This window comes from Myotis myotis, unplaced genomic scaffold, assembly GCF_014108235.1.
Source record: "Myotis myotis isolate mMyoMyo1 unplaced genomic scaffold, mMyoMyo1.p scaffold_m19_p_10, whole genome shotgun sequence".
Classification (NCBI taxonomy): domain Eukaryota; kingdom Metazoa; phylum Chordata; class Mammalia; order Chiroptera; family Vespertilionidae; genus Myotis; species Myotis myotis.
Genome location: NW_023416314.1, coordinates 46,793,388 through 46,818,882, shown reverse-complemented (window position 1 = coordinate 46,818,882; position 25,495 = coordinate 46,793,388). Strand labels below are relative to the sequence as shown.

Genomic DNA, 25,495 nt, shown 5'->3' with positions numbered 1-25,495 from the left:
GGAACTCCCAACACTGCTGATGGGAATATACAGTTGCAAAACCATTTTGGAAAACCGTTCGGTCATTTCTTAAAAAGCTAAACATACACATTTCCATATGACTCCGCATTTCATTACTAGACGGTTATGCAAGAGAAATGAAAGCTTATGCCCTACAAAGACTTGTGCATAACTGTTTATAGCAGCTTTATATGTAACTAGAGGCCCCGTGTACAAAATTTGTGCACAGGTAGGGTCCCTAGCAGCTGCTGGCTGCTGGCTGGGACTTCCCTTCCCCTGACTGCCTGCCGCTGCCACCCCCTGGTGGTCAGCTCACATCTAACTCCTGGTCGGTCGAACTCCACCCGTGGGGACAATTTGCATATTAGCCTTTTATTATATAGGATAACCAAAAATCTAGAAGCAACCCAATGTCTGTCTACAGGAGAATGAATAAACAAATTGTAGTAATATCCATACAATGGAGTACTACTTAACCATAAAAAGGAATTAACTACTGATAACATACATATATCTCAAATAATTGCTCTTAGTGGAGAAAGGCAGAAAAAAGAAGTACATACTTGTGATTCCATTTATATAAAATAAAAGCAAATCAGTGGTTGCTTAGGGAGAAATGTGCAGGAGGAGGCAGAAAGGTTCATTGTCTTGGTTATGGTGATGGTTTCAAAGGTGTATAGATATGTCAAAACTTATCAAATTGTACACTTTAAATATGTGCAGCTTGTTGTATGTTGATTATAGCTCCTCGTGGCGCATGGGGACTGTGCCTGGGAGCCCACTGTGGTGTGTGCAGTAGAAGAGTCTAGTGTTCCATGTAAAGGAGGAAACGAAAGCCATGAGTCCCTGGGATTTATGACTAATGGCGGAGGTGGCATTTTTCTTTCTTACTGGAAATCTAAGCGCCGTATTTTGTCTTATGAATGCAATTAGGTCTTTATTATTGTGGTAGAAAGACATTTCAGAAAATTCCTTGTGTTTCTTAATGTCAGATTCCAAATGTGGTATCTAAGTATTAATCAACCGAGACTTCAGGTCAATCCAATTTTTCATTGAGAAATTCTTGCATGTTTGTTGCTTAAACTGTTGCTAAAAAAGTAAAAAACAAACAAGCAAACAAAAAAACAACAAATTGCTCGGCATCTTTGCTTCCTCTTCCAATAGACCTGATAATTGACCCCAGTTTGGGGGCAGATTGTATTTCCACTCAAAGCATTAGCAACTACAGGTGTCAGTGTGGCACACAGATGCAGACACACACACACTAGTGCTCCCAAGTTCAAGGTCTGTGTGAGGCCAGTCACTCAGTACAATGGGCTGTGAAAGCATTTTTCCACTTGTAGAGGAGTTTTACTTCTAGTCCCAGCATGTGATCTCCCTGAAATGCCTGTAAGTTCAACTTAAGGTCATACTCACTATCATTTCCATGCTACTTTACATCAGAAGTGGGTCTTCAAAATTATATTCCTCAGGGTATTAAATATCAGGATAATCCAGGAAAAATACAGATGTGTATGAGGCAAGCGGTTTCTGTGGTGAATGGTCATGAGGGAAATGTGTTGTTTTTCTGGGGCTTTGTTTAATAAAAGTGTTTAAGGGTTTTTAGGGCCTGTTGTGGACGGGGTCCGTGGAAATACTGTAGCTCTGACTCTTCTTCCCTGGACACAGTGAGCCCGGGGCCTGGCCTGTGACTCCTGAGTTTAATTCAAGGGCTGTTCTGAACCAGGAGCCAGGAGCCATAGCACTAAATGACAGGTCATGAAGGGAACTATAGGTCTGCACGATGCTTCAGAAAGGAGCCAGGAACCCCTGAGAACGGCCTAGTGGAAGCCCCACCCAGGGCCCGTGTCTTCTGGTGTGCATTTGTATCCATAGGGACAAGTGTCTGAAAGAGGATTGTGGCACTAGAGGACATGGTTGATATTTGAACCAAAGACACAGAGGGCTGACAAAGAAAGGAAAGAGAGCTCGTTTTTTAAAATTGTATTTTTCATTTTAGAACTAGAAGAAATGCCGGGAGCCGGTCCATCCTTGCTGTTTCAAGGGACCTGGCATATATGGCATACTGTTCTTAATATGTTTGCTCACCTTCTTGGCACTATGTGTTTTAACCAAGGTCTCTGAGAAAGGTTGTTTCCCCAGGTAGGGATTTTCCCCTGAAGTTAGGGAGGGGATAAAACCTCTTAACTAAGTGCCAGGCGGGTAATTAATCACTTTAACTATGAACAATCATGCTTAAGCTACATAATCTTTACTCCCTGGAATGGAGATAAGAAACGCCCTAACCTTTGGAATAGAGATTGACAGGATTGGAATCAACTGGTATAAATACAGATGTAACACACAGAATTTAGATCACAGAACTTGGAACACAGAACCAAGAACACAGAACTTAGATCACAGAACTTAGAAGACAGAACCAAGAAGACAGAACCTACACAGAACCTACAGACAGAACTTCGCTGGAGAGAACATGGCAAAAGATCCTGGTCTGAACCTGACTACAGAAACTGGCAAGAGAACCTGACTAGAACCTAGTGACTGAACCTGGCTGGAGAACCTGGACAGAACCTGGCTAGAGAACCTAGCTAGGGAACTTGGCTACAGAACCTGGCTGGAGAACCTGGAGAACCTAGCAAGAGAACATGGACACAGAACCTGGCTGGAGATCCTAACCAGAACTTCACTGGAGATCCTGACCAGAACTTGGCTAGAGATCCTGGTTAGGCTGCTGATCAACTGAACGCTGTCTCCGTGTCATTCCTTCTTCGCCGACTCCGTCCACACCTTTGGGAACCCCTGGACCCGCTGGGGTTGGACCCCGGCAAAGAAAGTATTACTAATTATAATAACCATTTTACATGAACTTATTTTTATGCTGCAAAATAATATTGATCATTAAATATGTATTAGATCAACTTGTTTTATTTAATTATGCATATAAACTCTTCAAGTATGCTTAAGCTTTATAATTCGTTGCTCATATAACATAATCACAGGAAACCCATGTTTATTCCTTTCGTTTTCACTGACGAGGAAATTCATACGTAATACATATGCTTACAGTTCTGAAAAACCTGGCATATGGCGCACTCCCTAGCCCTTCAGAGCCTTGTCACAGCTGCCCAAGCTCTCCTGTCCATGGAGTCTGATGCAACAGGAAGGGCAGTGGCTCAGACAGAAGCGCAGCTCCTTTGCGTAAGAGTACAACTCTCTTAAGTCTTCCTAAAATTATTTTGTATTGCTTTGAACTAAAATTTTAGTTCAATTAAAAAGCCAATAAGAAGTGTTGGAGAAAAGAAAAACTTTTAATCATCATAGAAAACTAGATTTCTACCCAATTGATAAATCAGTGATATCGGATTATGACTTTAAATTCCCATTGATCTATTGGGCAATTGGCATATTATCCACATGCCTGCTCACTTTGGCTGAAAAGTATGGGTCCACATTGCCAAGTTAAACATGGAGAGAAAAGCTGGCTCTTGGACAGCCTGCCAGCAGTGTTCATTTAAAACAGCTTTTAAGCAAGGACAACTATGATTGGAACTTATCTCAAACAAACAAAATTCTCTAACCAGTCCCAAGAGATTGAAGAATGCAGAGGTGAGCTTGCTGTGGGGGTTGGAGAGTGTCACAAGGTCATCAGCCTACCTTCTGCCAACAGAAGATGGTTCCACAGAGTCTGCATGAAGCCTCCTGAAGTATGCTGGGGCCTGGGGACTGGTCCCCGCTCAGCCTCCCTCCCTCCCTCCCATGGCATTCCCTTATCTTTATGGCTGTGTCCAGTGATCTCACTGCCTATCTACTGATGAAAATGTAGGGTTAAAAGGCATGAGCTCCTCTGCCTTCCCTTGGCATGTGAACATATCTTTCTGTTTTATCTACTCCTCTGTCCCTTCTCATCTCCAAGACTGTTCCCTATTTCTGGGCCCTCAGCCTTGTTCATTCTTGTTTTCCCAGGGCCTTATTCTCTTAGTTATCAGTTCTTTCTCTATAATTTGTTCTCTCTGTATGGCTCCTTCTACATTGCCTTCAGGCAGGCACACATTTCTTTTGTCCAGAAAACCTCCCTTGCTATCTCCCTAAATGATCTCTTCTCATTCCTTTCACCGCCAAACTTATGTAAGTACAACTTTTATTGTTATATTACACTAGAGGCCCGATGCACGAAATTCGTGCAAGAGTAGGCCTTCCTTCCCCCAGCTGCCAGCTCCAGCTTCCCTCGCAGCCCCAGCTTCATCCGGAAGGTCTCCAAAGGGACGTCCAGAAGGATGTCTGCTCTAATTAGCATATTATGCTTTTATTATAGACTAGAGGCCTGGTGCACAAAAATTTGTGCACTCGGGGCAGGGGGCGGGGGGGCCCTCAGCCCAGCCTGCGCCCATTTGCAGTCCAGGACCCCGTGGGGGATGTCCACCTGTCGACTTAGGCCCACTCCCAAGGGGATCAGGCCTAAGCTTGCAGTCAGACATCCTTCTGGCAGCCAGGGAGCCCTCGGGGGATGTCCAACTAAAGGCTTAGGCCCCTAAGGGAGCTGGGGTGACAGAGGAGCCACGCTGTCCCGCCCCGCCACCCTGGGTTGGGTCGCACATGGGACACCCGGACGGCGGCCGGGCAGGCCGGCAGATCGCTGCTGCACTGCCCGGCCACCCCGGGTCAGGTCGCACATGGGACACCTGCCGCCCCGGGTGGCGGCAGGGCAGGCGGGATGGCGCTGTCCCACCCCACCGCCCCGGGTGGCAAATAGCAGGCCTGTATGGCGGCGAGGCAGGCAGGATGGCGCTGACTTGCCCTGCCTGCAGTATGCAAATTAGCTGCCATCTTTGTTGGCGGTTAGTTTGCATATCGTGCTGATTAGCCCATGGGCAGCGTAGCAAAGGTATGGTCAATTACCATGTTTGTCTATTATTAGATAGGATACTAATTCACCACATGTGCCTGGAAAGCAAGAACCATAACTCACATTCATTTCTATCTGTCAAGTGCCTTGCTTGATGTAAGGTAGTTAATGGGGCACAGATTTTGGAGCCAAACAAGCCAGAGTTCAAATTTGGGCTCACTGGTTCCTGCTGAATGATGTTGGACAAACTGCTTAATCTTGCTCATCCTTAGTCTCTATTCAGAAGAACTGAATAGACATTTTTCCAAAGAAGACATACAAATGGCCACTAGGTACATGAAAAAGTTCTCAACGTCACTAGTCATAAGGAAAATGCAAATCAAAACCACAATGAAATATCGCCCCATACCTGTTAGGACAGCTATTATCAAAATGACAAGAGGTAAAAATTGTTGGTGAGGATGCAGAGAAAAGGGAACCCATATTTGCTGTTAGTGGGAATGTAAATTGGTACAGCCACTATGGAAACAGTATGGAGGTTTCTCAAAATAACTGAAAATAAAACTACCATATGACACAGCAGACCCACTTCTGAGTATATATTTGAGGGAATGCCATCACAATCTCAAAGAGATACCAGCATTCCCCTGTTCACTGCAGCATTTTTCACAATAGCCAAAACATAGAGACAACCTGTGCCCATCAATGGGTGAATGGATAAAGAAATACTATTCAGCTATAAGGAAATCAGGAAATTTTTCCATTTGCAAAAACTTGAGTGCATTATGCTAAATGAAATAAGTCATAGAAAGATGAATACTATATGAATTCACTTGGATGTGGAATCTGAAAAGGCCAAACTCATAGAAACAGGGCAGAATGGTAGTTGCCAGGGTCTGGGGGCGGGGGGGGGGGGGGGCATGAGGAGATGTGGGTCAAGGGGTAAACACTTAAAATTATAAGAAGTTCTGAGGACCCAATGCACAGCATGATGACTATCCTATATAATAAAAGCCTAATATGCTAAGTGTCCAGTCGGCTGGTTGGTCGTTCAACCAAAGTGTAATATGCTAATGATATGCTAAGGCCACTCAACCGTTCGCTGTGACATGCACTGACCACTAGGGGGCAGATAGTCAACCAGTTGACCAGTCGCTATGATGTGCACTGACCACCAAGGGGCAGGCGCTCTGACTGATAGGTTAGCTTGCTGCTGGGGTCTGGCCAGTCGGGATTGAGCAAGATGGACCAGACACACCCTGGAACCCTCCCGCAGTCCCTCCCCAGCCGGCCAACCTTCCGCGCCCCTCCCCAGCCCCAATCAGCCTGGCCTGTGCCCTCTTACAGTCCAGGTCCCCTAGAGGGATGTTGGAGAGCTGGTTTTGGCTCGAACCCGCAGGCCAGGCCGAGGCGCCTCTAGTAGGTAATAATACTTGAAAGTTGCTAACTATAACCCTACTGTGGTAATCATTTCACAAGAGACATGCATATCAAATTATCACGTGTACACCTTAAACTTACACAGTGTTGTATGTCTCAATAAAGTCAGAAAAACATTGCTGATCCTGCAGTGTTGTTATGCAGAATAAGTGAGATTATGTTAGCAGTGTGGAGAGTAAATGAGATTGTTATAACAAGCCCTCGCAAGGCGTCTGGCACATGCAAGGTACAGAAAGACTGGTTCCCTCCCACCCTCACTCATGGCGGGGATGCAGTTAAGTGGCGACACAGTGTCCTGCACACCTCGGTCAGCGCTCAGAGGCACGGCCTCCACGTTTTGTCTGGTTTGGTTCTTACTCTTTTCTTTGCCTTGTGTGTTTCAGGTTCACAACCAGTATCCAACCGAGTTTGAATTCAACCTCTATTACTTAAAGTTCTTGGCTTTCCACTACGTATCTAATCGCTTTAAAACATTTCTCCTGGATTCAGACTATGAAAGATTAGAGCACGGTATGTGTTTGCATGCTCTTGTTTTATCTTTTTTGTTACTTGTGTGTTTTTTATTAAAACCTCTACTAACATAACTGCCTCAGGTATGGCAAGGCCATTGTGGGGTTTCGGCCTGAACTAGGGGAGCAGAGTGGATGTGAACACGGGCCCAGATTCTGAGATGATGTGTGTGTTAGTCCTGAGGCCCTGCAAGTGGTCATCCCTGAAGCACCTCTGAAAAGTGAAATCTGCTTACTACTTTAGTATCTCAAAGTGGCACCCCTGTTTGAGGAGAAACATTTGACTGTTTTTTCACTCCTGGCACACTCTGGTAGGAAAGGCACTGCCCTTGGAGGCATTTGAGTAGCAGTAAATGCTGTGGGCTCGCCCTAGCTGGTCTGGCTTAGTGGATAGAGCATCGGCCTATGGACTGAAGGGTCCCGGGTTCAATTCCGGTCAAAGGCACATGCTTGGGTTGCAGGGTGGATCCCCAGTGGGGAGCAGGAGGCAGCCAATCAGTGATTCTCTCTCATCATTGATGTTTCTATCTCTCTCTCCCTCTCCCTTCCTCTCTGAAATCAATAAAGAAAAATTTTTTTTAAAAAAAATGCCATGGGCTCTGGCAGAAACAGACCTGGGTTACATTCCAGCACCAACTGAGTTCTTTGGACGAGTTAAGTACTTCGAGTTTCTTCCGTTTCCTCATCAAAATGGCCCTTTGAGCCATGGTGAGCACAGTAGGAAATATTTGTAAATTTCTTAGCACAATTGCTAGCACATAGTAAGCACTCAGTAAATTTTAGACATACCATCATTATTTGTTATAATTTTTCACAGCATTAATAGTTGTAAGGAGTAAATGCTGAAACTCAGTAAGCCCCTGTGAAAACATTTTCCAAGAAGATTTTACATTCTTTTGTTGTTGTAGGGAGAGGGAAGGGGAGGATACACATGACTGAGAAGACAGGCAAATTTTTAAAAATCAGCAGTTTTCAGAATATTATATGTACCTATGTATTCATAACAAGGACTCTTTTAGTGACTGAAAATATTTACTGATGTTCTCAATTTAAAGTATGAAACAGTAAATATTGCTCTCTAATGCATGCTATTAAAATCGTCTAATAACTCTGGCCGATGTGGCTCAGTTGTTTGGAGCATCATCCCGTACACCAGTAAGGGCATATAACCAGGTTGGGGTGCATATGGGAGGCAACTGATTGATGTTTCTCTCTCACATTGCTGTTTCTCTCTCTCCTTCCCCCTTCTTCTCTAAAATCAATAAAAAGATATCCTTGAGTAAGGATTAGGAAAATTGTCTAGTAAGATACTTCATACTTTTGGTAAGGGAGACAGCACTGGTGAGACCATTCCCACCTGTTAGTACTTCCAGACCTTTGTTGACTTATAGAATTGCCATTCCACATGTCTTAATCGGAAACCTTAATTTCTTAAGCACCCATGTGTTGAGAAGGCATTAAATAGAGCTGGTTACATTGGACGCTGGAATTACTTGGAGAACTTTTAAAACAACTAATCTCTGGGGCCCATCCTCAGAGATTAAAGCCCTTGGTGTTATTAACATGTGGCCAACGCTGAGAACTACTGTACTGGGCTCTGCAGTTCAAAGATAGAGAAGAAAACATTAATTAGTCTTGGGGGCCTTCATGGGATTTTGTGCAGCCTTGGACTTAAGACATTCTTTTATGATAAACTGGTAAAATGCTTATTGATTTTTGACTGAGTCATTCAATTCAAAGCAAGAGAGGCACCCGTCCTAGCCTTTAAAAAAAAATACCTCCTGCCTCACCCCAACACATATTCCTCTCAATTAAAAACAAAGTGGGGCCCAGCTTGCGTGGCTCAGTGGTTGAGTATCGACCTATGAACCAGAAGGTCACAGTTCGATTCTTGGTCAGGGCACATGCCTGGGTTGTGGGCTCGATCCCCAGTAGGGGGCATGCAGGAGGCAGCCAATCAGTGATTCTCTTTCATCATTGATGTTTCTGTCTCTCCTTTCCCTTCCTCTCTGAAATCAATAAGAAATATATTTTTTAAAAAATAGAAAATAAAAATAAAACGAAGTGGGGTCATGTAAGAGACTGACTTTTGAAAGGTACAAAAATAATGTCAGAAAACCCCTGAAAGTCCTCCCCTAAGTTCAGCTTTTGTTTTTAAGTCACCCAGAGTCCAGACCACACCCTCTGTCATCCAGGTCTCCATGACCATGATTTGCGGTGTATATAAACTACTAAACAAGAAAACACTTGAAATGGCTTCATAATAGACATCCAATGACTTAAAAAAGAAACATAAAATTATTTTAACTGAGTTTCATTAGATCAACTCTAAGTCCTTCCATTTTTCTGCAAGAATGTGTAGCATGTTTCCTGGCTCGCCTCTGGGGCCCCGGTGTAGGTGAGGAATGTAGAATGCAGGTGCAGAATGTAGATTGGAAGAGAGCCATGATGTCCTGGAAATGCTGGAAGCCTTGTCAGCTGCTTCCCTTCCATTTGGATCTGTGTCCCTGTGACTGTGAAGTTCATTCCTATCTTTAGCTTTGCAGTTATTTCCTAAGGTTTCTGCACATACATTGCTGTCTGTGGAGCCACAAGAAATATTCCAGTTTTCGTCTGCTACACACATCATGCTGATTTGAGTTTTGTTGAATGTCTTTGGACTTACAGGAACTTTATTTGATGATAAAGGAGATAAGCACGCCAAAAAAGGACTTTGTATTTGGGAATGTGTTGACAGAATGCACAAGAGGAGTCCCGTTTTCTTTAATTATTTATATTCACCAGTGGAAGTTGAGGTAAAAAGCATTTATGTTTCATTTTCTGAATATTTTATGTCAAAGTTTCCCTTACTTTGAGTGTACACCGCTGTTGAGACTTTTTATAAATGTCTGATTAGGTGTCGGACCAGAAGCTATTCAAAAGTTTGATAGAATATGGGTTGGGGTTATGATGGTATGGAGACTGTTCACCAAATTCTTGACCACAAAAAATTGGGATCTGGCCCCCAAAACCTGGAAGGGATACCTTCAGGAACATCAAAGCAAGTCAGCTTTCCCCAGGAAGAAAGAAACCTCAACAGGTCATCTAAACTGAAAAATCTAAAATACTTGGGGAAGAGTTCTCTAAGTCCATCTGTGCCAAAGTCATGGGGAACCCTGTGGGAAGCAGGGGTGTTTGGAGCCGGTCCAGGAAGGCTGATTCCCAGGGCAGCCACGCTCTGCCATGCACACCTCTGTGAATGAGGCTCTGAGGTGGGACAGGCTGGTTTGATGAGCAGTAGCACCTCACTGAGGGGCACGGAGGCCCCTGCCCTGGCCCCGTGCATTAGGACCCCAGCTGGCCTTTCTCCGGTGCCCCTTCCTCATGGGGTGAGGGATATGAGAAACCAAGAGTACATGCTTAGATGCCCCTCCTTCATCTAAACCACCCTCTGGTGCCTCAAAATTTCTGACCCAAATTCCAGTTACTCACCGCCCACTTCTCCGAGTCTGTCTCCCAAACCAGTGCATGTCGCCCTAGGCCCAAAGGGCAGCTACGACAAAGTGTTTTGGCAAGAAGTGGACAGATTTTAGCTGCTGGGCTGGGGTATACACACACGTTCATATAAGGCCCTCAGACTATAGGAGAGAGATGGGTGGGAGGAGCAGGGGGTCAGGCTGAGGGCTGGGGTGGGACCAGCTCCTCAGGGCCACACTTTCCGGTGTAGAATTCCAGGAGCCCCAGATTTGAGCCTGGCCTTCCAGGTCATTACGGAGTTATCTTCGTCAAAGTAGGAGGGTAGAATATAGTTTATGTAACCATTTATTTTGATGTGTCCATTTAAACACTTAGATATGTGACATTTGAACCTCTATTCATACTCTTGCCCGAGACCCTGCAAATTCTAGGGGCTGGCCTGCAAATAAGCTTGGGGTCAAGATGAAACCACATTTCACAATTTTCTTTAAACAGGCCCTGAAGCCCAACGTGAATGTCTCCAGCCTCAAGAAGTGGGATTACTACATCGAGGAGACCCTCTCCACAGGGCCGTCATATGACTGGATGATGCTGGCCCCGAAGCAGTTCCCCCCTGAGGACTGTGACCTGGCCGGGGGTGCTGGGCCGCAGAGCCAGAGGAGGACAGTGTGGCCGTGCTATGACGACATCAGCTGCACGCAGCCCGACGCTCTGACCAGCCTCTTCAGTGTAAGTCAGCAGTGTGTAGACACACACCTGGGGCTCCGCGGAGTCAAGGAGGCCTGGGGAACCCGGCTGGTTCAGATGGACCGGCTCATAGACTTCTGGGCGCAGCTCTCCCCACTCTGGTCGAGGTAGCTCCAGGGGGAGGAGGAACCAGACTTGCTCCCCAGCAGCAGTGGGGGACCAGGCTGAGTTTTCCAGTATTTCGAGGAAGCGGTCAAGCAAATGCAACAATTTGCAGCTTCCCAGCTGTCTTAGCTGCCCAGGCAGCCTGAGTCAGGCCTGGGTTATGGCTTCTGTGGGTGCTCCGCTTCCTCTGGCCACCAGTGTGGGCAGCTGATGGCCTGGTGGGAGTACTGCCAGTGTCTTCCACTAGGAATCTTCTGGAGAGAAACCGTCCTGGCAGTAGCCACGCTGGCGAGAGCAGCAGCCCCGAGGAGAGCGGGGGGCCAGGCAGCTGCTGAAGAGCCTCAGTCGCCCCGACCAGGAGCGTGCTGGGGAGAGCGCTGGAGCGGCGCTGTGCTGACCGCCAGCTCCCCCAGCCGCAGGAAACTGCTCCTGAGGAATTTCTTGACTTGTTCTTTCCACATCTGGTTTCAATCATCAGAGTTGAGGGGTTCCTCTGTCAAGGACAGACTTCCCATCTACCTCAGCTATTAGGGTTTGGACACTGGCCCAGTGCTTGACCTTTTGCTGTGGCCATCAGATTTCCAGGGGGCTGGCCAGGGTGTTTGGGATACATATTTCTCTCCGTATTGAAGCAGTTCTGTATAAACCGTCCTGGTTACAGATCCTCATAAATCACCCTTGCCTCGTGCCTCCCATCAGCTGGAGCTGCACGCTGTTCCTGGCTCAGGAAGCCGAGGCCGTGTTTACCACTCCCGTTAGCTGCCCGTGTCCCGTCCGTCCGTCCCCCCCACTCCGCCCCCTCCCCACCCCTACCCCCACCCCCCGTTCATCTGCGCCAGTGCAGAGACATGGCTTCGATGAAATACTGATCTGTCCGAAAACCCCTTTAATTACTTTGCAGGAAATTGAAAGATTGGAGCACAAATTGAACCAAACCCCCGAGAAGTGGCAGCAGCTGTGGGAAAGGGTAGCCGTGGACCTCAAAGAAGAGCCCAGAGCAGACCGCGTGAGTTGGCACAGCCCCCTGAGGAGCTACTGCTGAGCTTTGCGAGGGTGCTGGTCAGGTGGGGCCGCTGCCAGGTGACCCAGGGGGGCTGATGGCCAAAGGATGGGGCAACGGGAGGGCCGTGCCCTGGGGTTCCAGGGCAGAAAGTTCCAAATCCCCGAATACTTCCTGAGTGCCTCACCTCACCACAGTGACATAACACTGATGTTTCAGGGCCGCATCCACGGGAAATTACTGGTTCTCTTCTATCTCAGAGCCTCTGTGGTTTCAGCTGATCTTCTACCACATGAGGGAGGAGGGGATGCCAAGACCAGGTTTGCTCCAGAGGAATAATAGGGAAAATAAAATATTTTAAAAAGACAAAAGATGCTGTTTTCTGTTGTTCACACATACACACACACACACACACACACACACGTTTTCTGTTTCTGAATTAGGAAACATTTATCAAAATACTTTAAAACCAAATACTCCGTTTCCTGTTTCATATGCCCCATTTCCTGTTTCTGACATAAGAAACTTTTATCAAGCACGTACCATGGGCAAGGGCCTGTGCTGGCACCATGCACACAGTGAGGGCGTGGGTCCACCTCAGACATGAGGACAGGCACAGGGATCACACAGCTGCTACTTGGTGCGGCCACCAGGCAAACCCACATCAGATTGGCTGCAGGGCAATACCCGGGAAGCTGGGACAGTGTTCTGGAGAGCACCTTGGGGAGCAGGGAGGTCAGCAGGTCAGAAGTCACAGTGGGTCAAGGAGAGAGGAGGGCAGAAGAAAGCCGGAGTGACTTGAAGGGTCCTCGGGCACTGTCTCTCGCCTTCAGTGGCAGGTCAGGAGCTGTTCTCAGGCCACAGGTGGGGACGCCTAACTTCTTTTCTCAGGAAAAATATAGTTTTTTGTCTTTTTCTTTCTGATTATGGAAGTGTGATATATTTATTCTTTTAAATAAGACAATACACAGAAAGTTATAAAATAGAAGATAAAAATCATCCATAGTTTATGACCTAGAAATAAACAACATTGCTGTCAAACTCGTTTTATTCTAAGTGCACATGTAGAAGGGATTTATTACACATACTATTTTAAAGCCTGCTTTCTTGTTTTTACATAACATGTGGCACACATGTCCTCCCATTTGTCACTATAATGAACCAGAGGCATCGATTTTAATGGCTGTCTAGAATTCCACTGTACGGAAATGTTGTGTTTTTTAACCAGTCCCGTAATGATAGGCATTCAGCTTGTTTCCAGTCTTTTATTATTATAAACAACTCCAGGATAAACATCTTTTTATGCACATTTTGCTTACTGGTTCCGTTTCTTCCCTTGAGATAAATTTTTAGGAAGGAAATTACCGGATGAGCAGCTTAAAGTCTGCTAAAGCTTTCCTCCTCCTGTTCTTCCTGTTTCAGCCCCAGAGACACCCTCCAGGCTCCCCAGGTATGGTGTCCACCAACCTCCCTCCCTATCAGAAGAGGTCCCTGCTGCACCTCCCGGACAGCATGGCAGAGGAGCAGAGCGCCAGCATCTCCCCGTCCAATGGCGTGGACCGCAGAGCCGCCACGCTGTACAGCCAGTACACGTCCAAGAACGACGAGAACAGGTGATGCGACGAGCAGGCTGCGGGGCTCTCCCCACCTGCCTCTGCCACGCCCGGCCCTTTAACAGGCTGGGCCAGTCAGCATGGCCTTCTGTAGACTGATTTTGCTTTGAGTCTTTCTTTGTTTCTGTTTTCAATGTGTTAGATGGTTCTTTGAAGAGGAAAGATCAAAATTACAACTAGAATATGCCAAGAGCTAGTAGTTATCTGGCTGAGTCCTGATTCTTATTCCCTCCTGTCTGCCAGATCTCCTAAGGGATTCTGTGGTAGTCAGCACTTCTCTAGGGGCAAACAGAAACCCAGTTCCTGCTAGCTCACGCAGATAGAAATTGACTCCCGGAAACTGGGAGGCTTCTGTTCCCTGGCCAGCTCTGCTGGCTCCGGGGATGCGTCAGTCCCAGCATGGCACCCAAGGTGGCCACCGAGAGCGCCAAGCCCCACAAGTTTGGTAATGCCAGCAGAAAGTGGCAGCCTTCCCCAAAGGTCCGATAGAAACATTCTAGGGAGAACTCTGATTGGTTTGTTTGTTTTTTCTTTTTTAGGGATCAATTGAGAGAAATAGAAATTTAACAAACAAAATCTGCAGACATCCCTTTACAAAATTTTTTTAATGAAAAATCAAAATGAACTGCCCTGTTGTCATTTCTTCTAGGTCCTTTGAAGGAACACTTTACAAAAGAGGGGCTTTGCTGAAAGGTTGGAAGCCCCGCTGGTTCGTGCTGGATGTAACAAAACACCAGGTAATGCTCACAGCCTACAGAGATCGCTCTCGGCTGCCTAGCTGCCGTGCGCCTGTGTGCAGATGGGGCATCCCCCGTGTACAGTGCTCTCCTGACATCAGCGTGTCCCTGAGCGAGGGCTCCCGAGTGGCTCTGCCTGGCGTGTGCTGGCGGGGACAGTGACAGCGGAGCCCAGCGCATTAAGAGCAATAGACTCTGTTTTTTTAAAAATATATTTTTTTTATTGATTTCAGAGAGGAAGGGAGAGGGAGGGAGAGATAGAAACATCAATGATGAGAGTCACTGATTGGCTGCCCCCCACACACCCCACACTGGGGATCCAGCCCGACCCCGGGCATGTGCCCCGACCAGGAATTGAACCTGTGATCTGGTTCATAGATCGATGCTCAACCACTGAACAACACCAGCCGGGCAAACTCTGCTTTTTAGTGCTCAAATATCTTCTGCTCGTAAACCCGCACTGGGAGACCTTGAGATTTTCAGTGTGTTGCATGTTATATGCACATATGGAGCCTGTGAGCACTCCCAGAATACACATTACCTTCGGCCGGCAGCTTAAAGCATCCACGCACAGCTGAGGGCACTCATTTATTCGACAAATGGGATTGCACACCTTCCCTGTGCCCGCCATGCACAGGGTTCTAAAGAAGGCATGATTCTTCCTCATAGACGGCAGCAACAAGGGAGGGGCCCCGAAACAGGCAGATGGACAGGCCCACGCACACCTGGAACCCACAGTGGGCAAGCACGAGATCGACTTCACTGACCTGTCGGGAAGTCTGCTGCCTGTTGTTAGGTTCTTAGCTACTGCCGTTGCAGCCCACACATCCTAGTGTCATAAGCTTGACTTCAGCAATGCCAGGGGAGGGGGACACCTAGCCAACCCCCCAGCCCCTCTGCACCTTCACTAGTGAGAGTCGCATGGCCTCCCATGTCCCTGGAAGCGAAGGGGCGTGTTTTGATTCTCAGTGCACCGTCTCTAAAATGGAGCCTATGGAGAGCGATAAGGACAGTTACCCTCAACCTGTGCTCTGGTTGGACCCGCATCTGGAAACTCCTTCCAGGTGAAGATGTTATGCAGAGATCCCCTCCGTTCAAAGGATTCCATAAAGGCTATGCAGTCTTTGGGGAGGAATGTAGAGAATTTCTTTCCAAATATGCAATCAAGCCTTTTTTAGACTTAACAGTCCCTGAAATCAAGTCTGCACTATGTATAAAAGTTCCATTAAGTCACGAAATATACCACAGGAGAATGTCATAGTCTTTCTGTAATTTACAATTATGTCAAATTATACTTGTGTTCCTACCAATCTGTGGGATTGCTTCAGTATGAAAGGTGTACAGATTTTCCATTTCCCTGCTTACACCAGGCCTGAGGGAGAGACAGGAACATCCCAGCCAGAACCTCAGTGCCCGAGGCTCCAGGCACTCCTGCTGGGAAGTGAGAGCGGGAATCTGACTGGACCAGGAAGGCTTTTCACCAGCATCTTTCATTTTAAAAAAGTTTTCCTCATTTCTTTTCATATTCCAAAAGTAATACATACATGTTTGTTGTATTTAATTCAAATACCTCATAAAGATGGGAGAGCCCCCTGAGCCCACAACTCCCAGAGGTAACTATTAACAATTTGGTATCTATTTCTCTAAATATTTTATACATCTGTGTGTAGACGTAGATGTATTGTATGTAGTTTGAGTTGCTAGGAAGGTTAAATGAGTGTATACAGGACAGTCCTGGTACAAATACCACTCAATCAAATGTTATGCTACTTACTCTGTTTTTCAAACTTATTTTATAGCTACATGCTAATTGGGAATTCACTTTTTTATATAATACTAGAGGCCCGGTGCATGAAATTTGTGCATGGGTAGAGTCCTCAGGCCTGGCCGACTATCAGGGCTGATCAGGGTCTTCCAGCTGCCAGCCAGGGCCTTCCTTCATTCCACGCTGCCCCTTGGTGGTCAGTGCATGTCATAGAGGGCAGTCGAACTCCCAGTCGGTCGAACTCCCGAGGGGACCATTTGCATATTAGCCTTTTATTATATAGGATATTTGAACATATTTTCCTGCCAGTTCATACAGACCTTTGTTGTTTTTGAAAAGCTGTATGCTATTCCATATATTGCTGTCCTGCCTTGTAATTAACCAACACCCCATTGAGAGACAGATACATCTTTTCCATTTTACCTGATAAAAACAGTAAAGAAAACCTCTGTATGTGTGTCTTGGCACAGTTGCGAGAGTGTTTCTATAGGATAAGTTGTAGAGGTGGGAAGGGTGTATCACTAAGCACAGACACTTTACATTTTAGTTGATATTGCCAAATTGTTCTCCAAAAATCTCTAACAAGTTATATCCCCACTAAGAATATGTAGTGCTTTACGTTCAACCGGATATTATCAGCCATGTTTAACATTTCTTAATGTAGGTGAAAGTGAAATCTCACTGATTCACTTCCTGTTCTTTGGTCAGTGAGGTTGCTCATCTTTGCAGGAGTTTGTAGAGCATTTGTGTTTCTTCTGTGACGTGCTTGTTGAGCTCCTTTGACCATTTTTTTTACTAGGTTGTTTATCTTTTATCAATTTCTAGGAATTTGGCTAGGAATTTCTAGGCTGTTTTTCATTTCTTGTCTATTCTTTTTTATTTATATACTTTGTGTTGAAAGTATTACATATATCCCCCTTGCTCCCCCTTCTAGGATGCTCCCGCCCCCCTATTATCTGAGCCCATGGGTTATGCATATATGCACACAGTTCTTTGGTTGATCTCTTCTCACCCCCACCCCTCCCTTCCCTCTGAGCTTTTCTTGCCTATTCTCCTCAGCATAGTTCAGTTAGAAGAGCCAGGCCGTTTTCCCTCTCTGTCCTTTACATCTTCTGCACCCTTTGTTTCCAGCTGCGATACTATGACTCGGGAGAGGACACCAGCTGTAAGGGCCACATTGATCTGGCCGAAGTGGAAATGGTCCTCCCCGCGGGCCCAAGCATGGGGGCCCCGAAGCACACGAGTGACAAGGCTTTCTTTGATGTAAGTTGATCTTGTCTTTCTCGGGCGCCACACGAGCTCCTTATCTCCACCTCCTCTGAGAATCGTGGAGCCTCGGAGCAACAGGTGGTGACGGAGCATGGGTCCCAGACCCCGGCCATCGGATCGCTGCAGAACTTGAACTCAGCACTCTGTCCCACCCTGACCTCCCCGCTATCCGCATGTCTGACCTCTCCGGCTGTCTGCATGTCTGACCTCCCCCACTATCCGCATGTCTGACCTCCCCCGCTATCCTCATGTCTGACCTCCCCCCGCTATCCACATGTCTGACCTCCCCCACTATCCTCATGTCTGACCTCCCCCCGCTATCCGCATGTCTGACCTCCCCCACTATCCTCATGTCTGACCTCCCCCGCTATCCTCATGTCTGACCTCCCCCCGCTATCCGCATGTCTGACCTCCCCCACTATCCTCATGTCTGACCTCCCCCGGCTGTCCGCATGTCTGACCTCCCCCGCTATCCGCATGTCTGACCTCCCCCGGCTGTCTGCATGTCTGACCTGCCCCCGGCTGTCTGCATGTCTGACTTCCCCCGTTATCCACATGTCTGACCTCCCCCGGCTGTCTGCATGTCTGACCTCCCCCGCTATCCGCATGTCTGACCTCCCCCGCTATCCGCATGTCTGACCTCCCCCGGCTGTCTGCATGTCTGACCTCCCTCCCTATCCTCATGTCTGACCTCCCCCGCTATCCTCATGTCTGACCTCCCCCGCTATCCGCATGTCTGACCTCCCCTGGCTGTCTGCATGTCTGACCTCCCTCGCTATCTTCATGTCTGACCTCCCCCGCTATCCGCATGTCTGACCTCCCCCGACTGTCTGCATGTCTGACCTCCCTCGCTATCCGCATGTCTGACCTCCCCTGCTATCCGCATGTCTCAGAAGCTGCACGTGCTTTTGCACCTAGGGCCCTTCAAAAGGTGTCCAGTCACACCTGAAAGCAAATGAGCTCCCTGCTAAGTGTTGTTATTTCACTCGCCACCTGCTGTTGGGTACAGGTGCTACCTCGTTCATGCCCAGTGTCTTCATGCTTGACCGTCCACAAAAACTGTCCCAGTCACATGGTGACTGCCTACCCGGACATCTTCAGCAGCTGTAGGTGGGCCTTGGGCATTTTATGGGCCACATGATATGTGACTTATCTAGTCCCCAGAGCCCAGCAGGGCTGCATAAAGGGCAGAGGTCATACTCCGGGCCTGGCTCAGGCTGTGAGGCTGCAACCCTAACTCTGGGTTTCCAGTGTGGCCCCAATTGGAGACTGGAGACCAGAGAAGGGGGTGGAGTGGACACAAAAGCCACCCTGATCTCCGTTTGGGTGAGTCTCGGCTTCCCCGAGGAGCACAGGGTGCTACTCAGCACCTCATGCGCTGCTCCAGGGCCTGGGACACGCCAGAGGCTCCGCCGCCCAGCCCTCTCCTCAGTCAGGGAGGATGTCAAGGTGGTCCTCGTGCGTCTCCTTTTCCTGCCAGCACCTTCCGGCAGATGTCAGTCTGCCAGGGGATGTTAATGGTGACTCTGGGGACTAGAAGGTAAAGTGAACATATAGGCGCTGACAGTATGGCAGTGAAGGGAGAGCGATGCAGTTCTGGGCAGTGCGGGGACGTGCGGTCACAGGGATGGCCTTGCTTACTTGCCCAAAGCCTTAGAACAGCCTGCCCTTCATCTCTCACTCCCCTCATTTGGTTTTAGCTCAAGACCAGCAAACGTGTGTACAACTTCTGTGCCCAGGATGGACAGAGTGCCCAACAGTGGATGGACCGGATCCAGAGCTGCATCTCTGACGCCTGATGCCCACCCAAGTGGGAGAGAGAGGAGAGACTCATGCTTCGAATCAGGAAAGTGCACAAGTCCTCGAGGAGCGGACAGCTTCCTGTTCGGCTCTATGAGTCAGCCTGGGGCCCGAGGCTCTCCTGGCCGGTCTTGCCCAGCCCCCTCCTTCAGCATTGCTGTGTCTACTTGGCCTGAGTGGATGAGCCACACAGGTCTGGTCAAGAGCCCCAGGACTCCGTGCCTTGCACTGGGTTGTTCTAACAGGGTCTTAGTGGTCAGGGTCAGAGGTGCTTCCTGAGCCAACTGGCACCCATCCCCAGGCCAATGGTGCACCTACCTGGGTCCGTTGGTTCCCCAAGGTCATCACTTCCTTGGAGAGCTTTCTGACAAGCAAACATCAAAACCCTCCAGAGGTTACATTCTGCACAGAATAGGTTTCCCATCGGCGGCTCCTACTCTTAGCACCTGACCTTAGAAATGCTCAGCCGTCTGGTGCTGCAGAAGGTCCTTCCAGGGTCTCTGCCCGGCCGCCGGGCTCTGCGGCAAGAACATCGGTGCTCAGGCGGGCAGAGTGAGGGCACACGGAGTGTCCTGATGGACAGGTGGTCCGGGGGTGATGCAGCAATGGCCCCGCCAGCGCAGGAAAGTCTGCTTCCAAACACTGGGTTCGCGGGCCGCAGCTGCCCGAGGACCCTGTGCTCCTGCGGGTCTTCCACTCCCTGACAGCTTCCTTCACAACAACCTGCAGGAAGCCGGACGCACTCACGGCAGAACAAGCGCTTGCACTGACCTCCGGACGAAGCGGGAGGTGGGAGAGACCAGCTGTTCATGACCTCGCAACACCTGTGCCGAGGGCGTCTCCACAGCCCACGCCCACGATTGGAACCCACACGGCGCTTCAGCACGTGGACCGCGGGCACCCCTTTCAGATTCCCCTTCCTTTTGATAACCTTGTGTTTGTCCAGCTTAGGACCCAAGGAGGCTGTTCTCGGGGACAGAGCAGCTCCTCTGAGGCCCCAGTGGCCAGGGAGGCAGGGAGCTAGAGCAGGACATTGTTTTGAACTGTTAATATGTTAAATACCAAACTAATATTTCAAAAATATGTATATATGATTGCTATATCCTTCTTCAGTTAGTCTGCTTATAATTTAATATAAAATTACATAAGATTTCCTTAATGAAATGGTTCCCTTTTTACAAACTAAAAAACTACTTTGTCTTTATAGGTTAAAAATAAATCAGATTTTCAAATTTAAAATGATCTACACAGTAGGAAATATAACTGTGACATAAGAAATTGAGGGAATAATATGAAGGATTTTTCTATCATTTTCATTTTATAAATTGCCACCTGTGAAAATGGTTTTTGCACATTCTTTGTATTTTTCTTTGTATATGAAATAAATTTTTGTACTATGTAAAATACGGAGCCCATTGTACCCTCGGCTGTTTGACACTATACCCAGTGCTTCTTTTGTAACTGGATTCTTTTAACTTTCATAAAGGCGTTTTCTGCCTTACATCCACTAACCACCTGGAATTAAAGTTATTTCTTAAGAAAGAGCATCCCTCGTTTTCTGTGAGATGAAGTCGTTCTGCAGCTCAGGGCGCCCGCGGGACAGCGCTCAGGACTCACGTGGGACTAGAGGTTCATGGGAAACAGCAGGACCATTTCCGACCTCAGGCTGCTACGTCATCACTGCCCTTTGCTGGGCACGGAGCCTCGGGCACAGGACAGCAGGCGTGGGCTTCAGGTTCTAGATGCGAGGCTGCAGTCTAGGTGAGGGCCTGGCTGTGCTGAGCTGGGAGGGATTGGTAAGTACTTTACCGCTTTGGGGTCACAGTTCCACCACCTGTGGCCTGCGACAATTTGTGAGCATTTTCGGCAGAAGTTTCAGAGCAGACTCGCCTGCTTCAGGGCGTGCCCCCCTCCTAGGACCTCATCTGTTCACTGCCTCCCTCTCCCCAAAAGCTGAACGTTCAGGCTCTATTCACAAGTTCGGTCTTTCTGGTGACCAGCCCCCATCCTGCCGCTCCGGCCCCACCACAGTCACTCAATTACGTAAACACAGGTGAATAACAAGATGTTCCCATCAGGAAATTCTAGGGGTCTTAGGAACTCTATGCCAGGAATCCAGGACAAAGACCAAATTTTTTAAATTATTACACCCCATTTCCAAGTGCTGCCAGACTGAACCACGCAGACTTAGAGGAAGTAGCTGCTCAGAGCAGCGCCTGCAGTGGGAGGAAGAGACGGGTGCGGCTCTCTTCTAATTCACTGTATGACCCTCACCCAGTCCCTTAGCTGGGCTTTGACCTGCAAAATGAAGGGCCCAAGTAAGCTGTAATTTTGTGATTCCAACTGTTTGCCTTTGCAAAAACTCAGGTTCTAAACTGAGATTTAAAGGATTTGCTGGAAAAGACCAAATCATCTAAACAGCGTTTTCTCAAATTACAATGCGTGTCTGAGTCATCTGCTAAAATGAAGACTCCGATTTGGTAGGTCTGGGGTGGGGCTAGACATTCTGTGTTTCTGCCAAGCTCCCAGGTGATGGCAGCTCCTGGTCCAAGGACCACTCGAAGTCACCGGTGTTGGTCCAGCCCTCTGAGAAGCAGGGAGGCTAGCCAGAGACCATGGTGCACGTACGATCCTTGGGAAGGAGAAAGGGAGGGAGGCAAGTTGGGCAGAGGGGCCCTAGGCTGCAGTGCGGTTCTGAAGCTCAGCGAGGCCGGTGAGAAGTCCTCAAGGCCCCGGGAATCGTCCGAGGACCCCGCACCCCAGCACGGGCCTGGGATCCTGGCCACTGGGTCCTCAGCAGGCCCACGGGTAAGCATGGCCTCGGTGCAAGCTAAGTGACAGGTTTCAGAACACGGCCGCTGGGCCAGCATAACAACCCCTGCAAGCCGAGACCACCCACCCTTGTGCCACACAGATCTGGTTTTCCACCAGTTCAGAGAGCAGTTCACCCATTCCCCTTGGGCCTCTGTTCCTCAGGGAAACAGAGAAAGGGGAAGGTCATGGGCCTAACTACCCCCTGTCAAGGCAGGTAATCTCAGCTCTCCCTCCTCCCTCCATCCTGAATCCTCTCACCCTCCACAACCTGGCAGATGCTGATGGCTTTCCCTGGCATGTGTCCCTGCCTTCACCCAGCGGGAAGGAAAGGGCCTAAATGCTTGGTAATCAAACCCTTCTTCCGTCGGGGTTGCTGCCCATGTCCTTGCACAATTACGGTGGGGGTGACCCGGGGTGCCCAGTGGATCACCTAGGTTCCACACACTTTCCTTCCAGCCCCCGTGGTGTAAACCAGCCCTGCATCTGATCACGGGCAGATAACCCTCCTGGTCCCAGGACGCAGGAACGCAAAGGGCACCGAGGGAGCCACAAGCTGTCGTTCAACAGGCCCTCGCTGTGTCCCGGATGCTGTGCTGGTGGAATTCCTTGCCTTCGCACCAGGTAAAGTCCTGGGATGTGCTGACTGAGGCTCTGTGGTCAGGAAAGGCCAGCCCATACCCCGAACCGGTCTCATCCCAAGGAAGAGGAACGCCGGCCCTACCAGAATGGTCGGGTCACTGTACCTGACTGGCCCTGAGGCGAGTCGGTGCCATCAGGGGCTCAGCCCTGGCTGCTGCGGCTGACGGGCTGGTTGGACATTGAGGCGGCAGGACCTGGCGTGGCCTTGGTGTGTGGGAGTCCGAGCTGTTGGGCCCGTGCTACCCCTTTCATGGCTTCTGCCTCCGTCACAGTGGCTGCTTCACTTGTACGCCCCGTGTGCTGGCTCCACTGTAGCAGTGACAGGGGCTGCCCAGTGTAACCGTCCACGTCGTTCATTTGCTTGTTTCCTGCCTCCCATGTTGGTGCTTTCTAACCTGCATTAGCACGTGGTGCTAGAATCTTCACACTCCTGCTTTCTCTGTGTGTCCACCTGCACCCCTTTCCCCACACCTCCTTGGCCCGTCTCCAGTCCTTTCTGGCCAGGACCCGACCACACGGCCAGGCCATTGGCCACGGAAGGACTGTCCCCACAGCTGCACCTGATGGGAGCACTTTCTCCTTCCCTCCCACCGCTGTCCTGCAGCCACTGTGCCGTGTCGGCCCACCTACCAGCCCAGCCCCCGCTCCCTCTCCTGGCAGCTGGTTGTGCAGGACCCGATAGGTGGCCAAAGGTGCAAGCAGGGCACAGGCTCTGCCTGCGGAATCCTCACGCAGCAGCCACTTTCTCGTGCCGTCGGCCTGCGCAGGCACAGGCCTGAAGGCAGCCTTTCCGTTGGATGATGGACTGTGGCCGGGCCCATCCAACTTCATGAGCCGATGCATCCAACAGACCCAGCTCACGCGGTTCCAGGCGCTGCGCCTGCTGTGCTGGGGTCCCGTGTTCCCCCAGAACTGTTTCTCAGAAGGCTGCAAGCCTCCGCTGCCCAGGACCGGGCTTGCTCTGTGATTCTTCCACGGGGACTTGCCACAAGCACCATCCCACACCCTCTCCTTGTCCTGAGACTGACACCTCCCACCCAAGAGTCCGCCAGCGTGTGACCCAGCGGCAGGACTGCCTGCACAGCCGCCCGGACTTCCACAGAGCCTCTTCCTGTCAGGGCACCCACCTGCGGCCAGCAGCCTCCCGTGTCACCCAGAAAATGTGTCGTTTCTAAGCCCAAAGAGGGGTCCCAGACACTGTTTTCTTCGCTGTGCTGAGATAGAAGATGCAGCAATTTCCTTCACCTGGAAAGGGACATCCAGGCACACCCCCAACCACTGAACCCTAAAACCTGCACTGAGGTGGCAGGTCCTTGGATCCTCGTCTCTGACTGCATGTGCCTTCGCTGTGGCCTCCGGCACAGAGGCCCCCTGTTCCTCCTGTGTAATCAGCATTGCCACTGACGTCACGGGACCAGGCCGTGTTCTGTGGGATCCAAACAGTCCCGATCTCCGGGGATTATATTCTGACAGAGCGAGACAGTTGCCATAGCCCTGTTATGCAAAACTGTAAATGAATACCGCTGTCTCTCCCACATGGGTGTGAGCTGTTTCCGACCTTCTTTTCTAATTGGAATGGAAAAGAACACGTTCGCCAAATGACTGCAAATGCGCACATACCGAAGGCCTGACGAGCTGCGCTGGCAGCGGCTCTGGGCCGGCACCGCGGCCACGGCCGGAGCGGGGCTGCGGCTTGGTGAAGCCCAGGCCGCCACAAGCCTCCTCCAGGCTCTGCCCGCTGTCTGCAGAGGTCAGACCGGTGGTTAAATGCAGAAACAGTAGGACCACCACTCCTTCACCCGTTAAGTTGTTCCTGCCACTTCCCCCGGGATGAGGTATTCCTTTTCATGGCTGTCCCAGGCGGGACGAGGCCGTTTCAGAGGTTTCTGCTTGGCCTTCTCTGCTCCTACCAATAGGCCAGGCACCCAATGTGGGGGCTGCTCCAGCGGCCAGCACACATGAATGAATTCTAACCAAACACCCGGGTACAAGGGAGCCCACTGCCGGCGAGGACTCCTCTTACCACCGGGCCCTGCAGGCCCTGCTCTGAAAAGGGCCTGATAGGTACATACTACACACCTGGCCGCCTCCTCGGTGGGTCCCATCTCTGAAAACTGGCTCTGGTCTGGGAAGTGAGCAGGGCCCAGGGGTTCCTGTTGGCCCTGCCTCCTGCCCCTCCGTCCTGTCTGCTTTTGGGAGCTGAGAAGCAGAGCTGTGTCTGCCGCCCGTCTGGTCTGCCCACAGGGACACCTCTCTCTAGTAGCCCCTCCCCAGCTTTCTCTGCGCCCGAGCCCCTGGCCCGCCCTCTGGCCTCGCCCGTCACACTGGCCTGATGCAGCACATCTATCCCACATGCCCACTCTCCTCGGCCCTTAATGTCCTCCTCTCCTCCCCGAGGAGAACTGGGGCATCAACACTTGGCTAAATGTTGGCCACTGCGCTCCAGACTAAGAGCCCCCAGCAGAGGCTCCTGCCCCCTGCCCTGCCATCCCAGCTGAGGTTTTAAATCTTGCGTCTCACAGAAGTGCCCTCGAGTCTATGGATTCTTGCTTATCCAACCTTCCGCTCCAGCCCCTTCCTCAGGCACCGTCAAAACCCAACCCGGTGCGCCTGGCCCCTGCCAGCCCCCGTGCAGGTCCTGTTCCTCCCCGTGCTTCTCTGACCTCCCTGAGGCCCAGCACGGCCCCAGCCAGATTATTCTGGAATTTCAACCCTAACTGTTGTCCTTGGGCAACTCCTGAGGGAGCACCTATTGCCC

General features: G+C 49.7%; 1 protein-coding gene across 8 annotated transcripts in view; it reads left to right on the top strand.

Annotated features, from left to right (window-relative positions):
* Positions 1 to 20,829, top strand: part of SBF2 (SET binding factor 2) — a 357,871-nt gene extending 337,042 nt beyond the window's left edge. For all 8 annotated transcript variants that reach the window (XM_036325356.1, XM_036325358.1, XM_036325355.1 and 5 more), the window contains 8 exons: positions 6,667 to 6,793; positions 9,460 to 9,587; positions 10,744 to 10,977; positions 12,002 to 12,106; positions 13,523 to 13,713; positions 14,363 to 14,450; positions 17,347 to 17,478; positions 19,185 to 20,829. In XM_036325356.1, coding sequence (XP_036181249.1) covers positions 6,667 to 6,793; positions 9,460 to 9,587; positions 10,744 to 10,977; positions 12,002 to 12,106; positions 13,523 to 13,713; positions 14,363 to 14,450; positions 17,347 to 17,478; positions 19,185 to 19,283 — 1,104 coding nt within the window. In that variant the 3' untranslated portion in view covers positions 19,284 to 20,829. The remainder of the gene's footprint in view (positions 1 to 6,666; positions 6,794 to 9,459; positions 9,588 to 10,743; positions 10,978 to 12,001; positions 12,107 to 13,522; positions 13,714 to 14,362; positions 14,451 to 17,346; positions 17,479 to 19,184) is intronic.
* Positions 20,830 to 25,495: the final 4,666 nt, after the last annotated feature.